The 9,813-nt window shown below is 51.9% G+C and overlaps 1 protein-coding gene across 1 annotated transcript; it reads right to left on the bottom strand.

Annotated features, from left to right (window-relative positions):
* Window positions 1–1,673: 1,673 nt before the first annotated feature.
* Window positions 1,674–3,710, bottom strand: LOC125552284 (UDP-glucuronate 4-epimerase 3-like). The gene has a single exon (XM_048715783.1). It carries the CDS (start codon window positions 3,455–3,457, stop codon window positions 2,021–2,023), a length of 1,437 nt encoding a protein of 478 aa, XP_048571740.1. The 5' UTR covers window positions 3,458–3,710; the 3' UTR covers window positions 1,674–2,020.
* Between the last annotated feature and the right edge of the window lie 6,103 nt (window positions 3,711–9,813).

Genomic DNA, 9,813 nt, shown 5'->3' with positions numbered 1-9,813 from the left:
ACAGTCTCAAAACAGGCCGGTCTTCAGCTCGAACTGCTAATTCTAGCTAGAGTGATGTGGCCAGTGCCGGGGTTGCGGACTTTTGATGATCCCCAGGCTGCAATTTGAGGTTTCGAATCCTTGGGCAGCTAGCTATTAGAAAGGAGAGAGCACATGCCCATGGAGAATCCTGGAAAGGAGGAAGGCACATGGACAGAACACATCCGGAAGGACGGACGCACAAGCAAGAGTTCTGGTAGTCAACTATCCAGGAAAGAACTTATCCTTCAGAATACTTAGTGGGCACGATGTTTAGACCTGCTCACATGCAGTTGCTAATGCACGCGTCACCTCTCATCCCTTCACATGCACATGAAGCAAATTCGAAGCTATAGTGGTAATAAACATGCTTACATGGAGTAACCATTAAGATGGTGAATAAAATGTGCCTGAAAGGCCCTTAGTGGTAGCCAAGCAAACACGAAGCTCGCACCAGTTATAGCATACTACTTAATTGCAGTGACATCAGAGTTAAAAGTGTGCTTGAAGATGGTTACCTCTGCTTAAGTGTTGGTCATGACAATGACAAACAATCAAAATGGTCATGCAGATTGAAGCCACAGAGCAATTATAAATCACATGTTCGCAATGCAACCATGGCATCCAAAGATATCAGCAACGTTCACGATGCCATTTCCAGGACAAAGAGTGAAAGAAAATCTTCAAAGACCAAACGAGAAAATGCACGACCACTAGACAATCAGATCGATAAATCACCGTTTTCTCAAGAGAAATTATGATTCCAACTTGCACTTCCTGTAAAGTTAGTTGATATTTTTGTTATACAGTCTCCAGCAAAATTACAGTTACAATGGTACCATGACACAATGGACATTTTTACTCACAGACTCATTCTCATCCTGGTGGTACAATACAATATGAATAAAAGTCCGACAAAATTTTTAGCCCAAAGTAAAGAAAAGGACTGGATTGCTATAGTAACAAGTGATCAGATCTTCCCATCGGCGTAAACCTTTGGATAGTCTGAAATTATGTTTCTGTTTTCTAGACAATTGGTGATTCCCATACCATAGCATTCAACCATCCGCATATCAAAAGTATAAGTAGCATCAGTTCAATTAATAGATCTAGTACTCCCTCTGTAAACAAATATAAGAGCGTTTAGATCACTACTTTAGTGATCTAAACGCTCTTATAAAACTTTACAGAGGGAGTAGTTCATAATGAGAAAGCCAAATCAGACAATTTGAGCAGATGAACATGAGCACGTGGCAATTGCAAATAATATCAGCTATACCAGTGACCAAAGTTCAAGCAGATGGACATGAGCACATTGCAATTGCAAATAATATCAGCTATACCAATGACCAAAGAAGCGCGTACGTTTAATCTGTCTCAGAAAAGTTGCATCACAGTAGCACTCACAAATCCATGATAAACCAATAAGAAATATATCATGGTAATATTGATCAGTACAGACAAAAACAAATACTAAATCACATGATTCGTATCCACAAAGGAAAAGGTAGATTTTAAGATTGTCATGGCAAAGACATGTTTTATACCACAAGTGCACGCAATATGCACCACCATACAGGAAACTAGCATGAATATCAGTAAGATATAGGGTTCAGACTTCAGAGAGAACTAAATATTGATCGAAGCTACTTCAATTGAACAAAAGAAACAGTCATGATATACTTCCTTCTCTCTCGTGGTACAAATGTCACTAAAAGAATCTATCGTAGTCTTTGCAATGCACAGCCTGCTCCCCAAAATGATTGAAAAATCTTCCTAGCAGTGTCATCCTAAGAACCAACTAATGGAACTAGGGAGTGATGCGCAGCTACAGGGAAGCAAACAGAAGCAACAGTTTTCAACACTAACTACTTCATGGTTGTTTCGTTTCACTTGAAGGCGCTGGGTAAAACGGGCCTCTCAAAATCTGATGAATTAAGCACTGGACTAGAACTCTGATACACACCGTCAGAAGAGGGCCATCCAGAAACTGAACAGTCAGTCATCTTGCGCTGCTCGTGCTGCCATTCCGACCGCGTGAACCCTTGCCATTGCTACTGCCATGCTGCTTCTGCTTCACAGCCAACTCAGGATTGTAGTACTCAAGATACCACCGCACGAACTTCTTGAGCCCTGTTTGGAGATCAGTGGATGGCCGATACCCAAGCTCCCGCTGTGCAAGGCTGATGTTAGCATGCGTGTACGGCACATCCCCGTTCCTTGGCATCTTGACAACCCTCCTCACGGCCTTCACCTTGAGCATCTTCTCCAGTAAATCCACAAGCTGTGTCACCGGCACTGGAGAAGTGTTCCCCAAATTGTATGTCCTGAATGGCGCTGGCCCTCGCTTCTTGCCGCCGCTGCCTGTGCTCCGCCCAGCTGTATCCAATGCCCCAATACACCCTTTCACAATATCATCAATGTAGGTGAAATCCCGGGAAATGGTGGTCTGGTGTGTGCCTCCACCGGAGCTCTCATAAACCGTGATTGGCCGACCAGCAAGAATGTCCCGGGTGAAGAAGAAGTATGCCATGTCGGGGCGCCCCCACGGCCCATATACGGTGAAAAACCGGAGGGCGGTGAGCGAGAGGCCATAGATGTGGTTGTAGACATGAGCGATCTCCTCACCAGCCTTCTTGGTGGCCGCGTAGAGAGACGCGGGTCGGTCCGTCCTGTCATGCTCGGAGAAAGGCACATGGGAGTTGAGCCCGTAGACCGAAGACGAGGATGCCCAGACGATCGCCGGCTGCGGGTCGGCCGCGCGAGCCGCCTCAAGCAGCGCGACGAGCCCAGCGACGTTCGCCCGCACATACGACATGGGGTCAACGAGCGCGTGGCGCACGCCAGCCTGGGCCGCGAGGTGCAGGACGTGCGTGAAGGGCGCGACGTCGAACAGCTTGGCGAGGAGCTCGGCGTCGGCGATGTCACCGTCGACGACGTAGACGCCCGAGCGCGCGAGCAGCGCGGCCCGGCCGCGCTTGAGGGCGGGGTCGTAGTAGTCGTTGAAGTTGTCGAGGCCGAGGACGCCGTCGCCGCGGCGGCGCAGCGCGGCGGCGGCGTGGCAGCCGACAAAGCCCGCGGCGCCGGTGACGAGGACGGAGAGGCCCGGGCGCCTGGCGCGCGCGGAGGCCCGCACCTTCCTCTCCCAGGCGGCGCCGCCCCAGGCGGCGGCGGAGTCGGGGCGGGCGTGGAGGGAGCGGCGCGGGGAGTCGGGGGCGGCGCGCGGAGCGGGGGCGGAGGAGGGGGCGAGGAGGAGGAAGGCGAGGAGCAGCGCGAGGGAGCAGACGGACCAGAAGGCGAGCTTGGAGAGGAGCGAGGGCGGGTGGTGGTGGCGCGGGGGCAGGCGGTGGTGGTGGTAGTGGTGGAACTGCGGCTTGACGGCCGCGGCGCCGCCCGCCGCCGCCGCCGAGCCGGGCGCGCCGGTCAGCTGCGGCGCCATCTCGATCTGCGGCAATGCGGCGGCTGGCGGACCCTGGCTGGCTGGATCTCGGGATTGGTTGGGGGGGCTGCGCTCCCCTCCCCTCCCCTCCCCTGGGTTTGGTTTGGAGGCCCTTTTTCCGCTTCCCGTTTTCTCAGGGATGGTTTCGATTCGCCTCGCCTGCCCGCAGTATCGTGCGTGCTCTCCTCGGTTCGTTTCGGTTTGTTTGTTTGTTTGTTTGCTTTGCTTGATTGGGGGGCGATTTGGTTTGGTTTCCCTTTCCCCTTCCCCGGCGCTACATTTGAGGAGAGATCGCCGTGCCTGCTTGCGTGGGGATGGATGGATGGATGGACCCCTTTCCCCTCCGTTCCGTTTGTTTGTTTTAGATTTTCCAGGAGCCCACCCAGCCTGCCAGCCAATGACTGCCTGGGCTTTCGTACTTTTGACGGGTATAATGAAGGTAAACTACAATAGATAATCCCATTTTCCTTTTTCCTTTTCATTTTCTCTTTTCGGTTGAGAAAATCGTGATGCCGGCCGATGGATCCGCATTTCAAATTTGGAACGTGAAACGCTACTGGTACTAGATTTACGGACGCTAAGATTAGCACCTACGCCGTACAGGTTTACTTTCTTCTGCGTTCAAATTTGAGGATGAGTCTGCAACTTGTACGTTCAACGCGTCGAAATAAAACAAATAAGTATCCTAAAAAACGAAATAAAAAATAACTGTAACTTCTATACGTACTCCTTGAGAAGAAGAACTGCAAAAGTAGCCGGTGTGTGTTACACGGGTGGGTTCCTTCATCTCATCATTACGATTAAAAAATGCAAAAGCAGAAATACATGTGATTACAGGGTGGTTGCAAAGCAGCCGGTGTGTGCTTCTTTCTTCTCCCCATCGTTCGTTTCTTCCTTTTGTAGCCAAAAGTGGGGCGTGGCAACGTGGCCCTGGCTGGCTGGCCTACCAGGAGACGAGAGTTTGCTTCATCCTGGTTGTTGGGGAATCTCTCAGATTAGAGCAACTTCAACGGGTCGATTCAAACGGATGATGATTTCGTCCGTTTTTTGTCCGTTTGAGTCGGCCGCCCGCCCGGCGTTCGCTCTGTTTTTCATATGGGTCGGCAGCGCGTCCAACGCGTCGACCTATATGTGCAGGCGTGGTCGGCTGGTTGTCCATTTTTGCATTGCATTCAACATATTGTGAAATAAAAATTTAACAAATAAAATAGTCCGCCCAAATAAATAGTATAGTTACAGGCCAAATAAAAATAAAAATGTTTCACATAGTTTTACAAACGAATAAAAGAAGATACATCTATTGGTTGCCAACATGAGTCCACATATGCTCAACCAAATTATTTTGCAGTTGCACGTGAGTTTCTCAATCACGCATGTCTTCAACTGCTCAAATGTTGCCGCTACTCCATGCTCAGTCACAACATTCTCACCCTGAAACTGAAAGCCTTGATTGTACAGACGTTTCGGGCGCTCGTCTTCTTCGATCACATTGTGCATGATCACACAAGCAGTCATCACCTCACATAGTTTCTGCGTGCTCCAAGTATTAGCAGGATACCGAACAATGCCCCATCGATATTGCAAAACACCAAAGGCAGGCTCGACATCCTTTCTAGCACTCTCTTACTCTTAGTCAAATCTTTTCCTTTTCTCTCCAACAGGGTTGGGTATTATCTTTACAATAATGGTCCACTGAGAATAGATACCGTCACCCAAATAGTACCCTCTGTCGTAGTTGTGGCCGTTGATAGCAAAGTTCATCGGTGGGCTGTTGCCTTCGGCAAGCCTAGCAAACACCGGCGAGCGCTGAAGCACATTGATATCATTGTGTGATCCAGTCATGCCAAAGAAAGAGTGCCAGATCCAGAGATCTTGAGACGCCACGGCCTCTAGTATAACAGGGCAAGCCCTGACATGTCCCTTTATACTGGCCTTGCCAAGCAGAAGGGCAGTTCTTTCACTCCCAGTGCATGCAGTCTATGCTGCCAAGCATCCCCGGGAAGCCCCTGCTAGCATTTATCGCCAACAAACGGGCTGTATCTGCAGCTGTCGGCTCTCTCAAGTACTTAGGGCCAAACACAGCAATCACAGCCTTGCAGAACTTGTACAGGGACTCTAGGCATGTAGACTCGCTCATACGGACGTACTCGTTAATGAGATCACCGGACACTCCGTATGCAAGCATTCGGATGGCGGCAGTGCATTTTTGATAAGAGGAGAAACCAATCTTGCCGACGGCATCCTCTTTGCACTCGTAGTTGTCATCATAGCCGACCACTCCCTTTCTAATACGGTTGAAAACATGCCTACTCATACGAAACCGGCGGCGAAATTTGTGATGTTTGAACAATGGGTTTGTTGTATCAAAGTAGTGCTTCCAGAGAAGGAAATGTCCGCTCTCTCGGTTACGATTCAACGCCGGAAGGTGGTCCGGAATGGAGCCACGGAACAACGGCCGCTGGTTTGTTGAGGTGGTGATGGACCAACACAGCAGCCAATATCTCCTCCTCGTTGTCGGACGACGAATCGTCGGAGTCGCAAATGAAATTATGAAAAAAGAACTCGTCGGCGGAGTCCATTTTCGTACCTTGGCAAACCGTCGAACAGTTTGCGGGCGTCAAAGAAGGAGAGAGACGGCGAGGGGAGATGCGGCGCCCACAGACCAGCTAGCTGCCCTGCCGATGTCCGACGAGTGTGACGACGTCCGACGAGCGTGCCGGTCGTATGTGGCGGGGCCGGCGAGGCGTCTTCTTGGTCGCGGGGCGGCTGTGCGGTGGGGAAACCGGCGGCGGGAACTAGTTTGCTCCTCGGGGCAGACGACTGGGGGCAGGGGCGGTGTTGCTGTGCGGATGTCGAGGCGGCGGCAGCTGGAAGAGTCGCCGCAAAAATGGACGACGACGTCGGTGACGGAGAAGGCGGGGGGCGAGAGTTGCTTGTTGGCCGGGGGGGGGGGGGGGGGGGGGGGGGGGGAAGGCCAATGTGTCACAGACCAGCAGACCCGGGGATAGGAGTAGGCGACCGCACGCGCGTCCGTCGCGTGTCCACGCCGACGTAAATCAGGCTTAAAAATGGACCGTGAATGGGTCGTCCGCGGACGAAAAACGGATGCGCGTCCGTTTAAGTCGGCGCGTTGGGCCGTCTTTTCTATCCGCGCGGATCCAAACGGACGGCCGCAGACGGAATGGGTCGCCCCATTAAAGTTGCTCTTAGTCCTCGCACCCCTCAAAAAGAAGTTCAGATTAGTGCTCACGATCATCGCTAATCGTTATCATCTGGCGGGATTTTCAGATGTGTGCCGCTCCCGGGGGATGGAGTGGCCAGTGGGGGTCGATGGTCCTACGTACGGCCCTACGCTGCCCTACCAAGGGTCGGGTCACGGGATAAGGATCGGGTTCTCATTTCGGCCAATAAAATCGGATAGAGCGCTGTCGGCGCAGCTTTGTTCTCGCCGATCAGGCAGGCCCGGCCCGGTTGTTGCATTGCGTTGCCGTCCATCTTTGTGAATTGTGATGTGCTCTGCTGCTGCGTATCCGTGTCTCGCTTTGCCATCACACACGAGACACGACGACATGACCTGCACCGGCTGCATTTGGCCGTCCTGTTCTAGAAACTGGACGGAAATGTATGCGTGATAGGTATCGCTCAACAGAAGGGAAAAGGGAATGCCGTGATACGCACTCAGATGGGTGCGCATAAGCTGTGCCGCTGATGCACAGCATAGTAGTGCTTGGAAACACTATAAAAACTGGACAGCGATCGGATGCCGTTTGGGCTATACTGTGAAGCTATTGTTATTCCTTCCCTGATCAAAAATTGATGGGAGAGCATCATGTGCTTGAGTGCGTATCGAGGTTGTATCATTCTGACTTGACGGTGAAGCGTCAACCGGTCCAATGGGTGGCAGGTGGCGGTGCCGGAGTTCCACACTCAATGTCAGATCACACGGCGAGTTGAATAACCTACCCGAGGATCGTTCATCCGCCTGGTCAAGCGCGCGCAGCGTTCCCGGCCGCATCTCCAGACCTCCCACCGCACGCACGGCGAAAGGTAAAACAGCTTGACGGTTACAGCATACTAGGAGCACTAGAAGAGTACGTCGGTGCACGAAGGTGTTGCCGTGGCAGTGGCGGTGGTCGGTCGGTGGGTGGGCGGGCGCACGCGGGAGACGTGCCGCGCGCGCTCGGGCCCGGCTGTCGTGCTCGGCCTGGCCCGTCCGATCGTGCACGTTCTTGTCTCGGGGTAGGTGACGCCTACACGTGCGCATGCGTCCGCGCCGAAGGATCAGAACGAGATATCCTCCGCACGCAGTATGAATCTTCGCCGCTATATGCTCCCGTCCAATAGGCAGCAGACCGGTGTGGGGGTGTGGCAACCACTTGAGGCCTCGATCCTGCATAGAAGGACGCATCGGCCCTTTCGGAAATGACATCTGCTCTTCCGCTCTTTCGGAAATGACACCAGTGTACTCCCTTCATCTCAGTTTACGGTCTCTTTTGGTTCATAGGATAGAATTATTATAGAATAGGAATTTTGTAAGAAATAAGATGATATGTATCTCAAATCCTATGAGTATAAATAGGAAACAAGATATCATTTAGTTGACACCAAAGAAATTTTTTCATTAAGTCTAGGCTTTTTTTTCCTATGAAATGTGAAGGATAGAACCAATCCTATGTAGGAATAGGAATTCATTCCTATGAACCAAAGGGCTCTAAAGGAAAAAATCCTATAAAAATCCTATCCTCTAGAGTTCCTATGAAATTCCTCTAAACCAAAGGAGGCCTACAAGTTTTAATCGTTAAGAGCAACTTTAATAAGGCGACTCATTTCGTCCGCGGCCGTCCGTTTTGATCGGCGCGGACAAAAAAGTAGGCCCAACGCGCCGACCCAAACGGACGTGCGTTCGCTTTCGTCCACCTGCCGAAACATTCCTAGCCCATTTTTGAGCCGGATTTACATCGGCGCGGACATAAGACGGACGCGCGCGCACTCGCCCTCTTTTCTCACCGGGCCCGCTGGTCGGTGACACATTGGATTGGCCTCTCCACATCAAACAACACACTTTTGCCCGCCTGCTTCGTTGCCGACGCCGCATGCCATTTTTCCGATAAAATGGATACATAGATAGTACTAGCGTACACAGATAAAAGAAAAGACCACTACTCGTCGCTTTCTGACTCCGACTCGGTAATGTCCTCCTCCGACGTCTGAATGCAGGCGTCAGTATGCTGCTCGTCTTCAAAGGCCCAACCCGACGTTTCTCGTAGCTTCAGTTTCAATTGAGCGGCCTGCTTCCGCGAACGCTTGTCCTCCCGATAGGCGGCTCGCTCTGTCCTCCTCGCGTCCCTCTCCAACCTCCTTTGCTTATAGAACTGGCGCTCGTCGACGATGTCCTGCGGGAAGCGTTCGCGCCACACCACCATGGCTTCCACGTCCATATCAGCGATGGCGAGGCGACACTGCCGCCTCCGGTGGACACGATGATCCTCGTCGGTGAAAAGCCGCGGGAGAGGCGCCAGATCCTGCGCCCACTGGCTCGACATGTCGGGAAAATTCATATCCCGACGTGCACGCGGGCCGCCTCCTCTGCGGTGTCGAAAGTGCCGAGGATGAGATGTTTCTCGCGAAACCATATCTCGAAGGAGAAGGCGCCAGAGCGGCGCTCGCGGACTCCGCGAAAATCCGAAGCATCCAGGCGGCGGATCGACATGGTGGCGCAGAGACGGCGAGGCTAGTGAGAGGGGGCGAGACGAGTGGGCGGCGGGCAGAGTGTGGAGGGAGCGCCTTCTTATAACGAGCGTCGGCTGCGGTGCGCGCGAACCTTTCCCGCGCGCTGGAGCGTGAAAACCAGCGCGCGCTAGGTCGCTTTCCCGCGCGCGCATGAACCTTTCCCGCGCGCTGGAGCGCCAAAACCAGGGCGACGGCATGGCCGCTGGCATGATCTAAAGCGCGCACGGTTATGAAATAGGTCGGCCCGTTGGGCGCACTGCCGACCCAAAACTAAAAAAGAGCAGATGGCGGACGGCCGGCCGACCCAAACGGACAAAAAGAGGATAAAAACGCCGTCCGTTTGGGTCAGCCCGTTGGAGTTGCTCTAATTTGATCAACTTAGTAAGAGGCATACATTACAAAATATATATTACTAGAAACTTTAGATATTCTATTTTCTAATGATATAATTTTGATGTTAAACAATTGATTTATATAAGTTAAATTGACGACCTAAATACATGTGCAGGACTTGTAAACTGAGATAAAGGAAGTATCAATGAAACATCAAGGATGTGTTTGGTTGCCTCGAGTAAATAGTGCGTGCATTTCAGCCACATCTCACCAGAGTCTGGTTAAGCAAAAAA

The sequence above is a fragment of the Triticum urartu genome, chromosome 4 (assembly GCF_003073215.2).
Source record: "Triticum urartu cultivar G1812 chromosome 4, Tu2.1, whole genome shotgun sequence".
Taxonomy (NCBI): Eukaryota; Viridiplantae; Streptophyta; class Magnoliopsida; order Poales; family Poaceae; genus Triticum; species Triticum urartu.
This window is presented reverse-complemented; position numbering and strand designations above follow the sequence as displayed.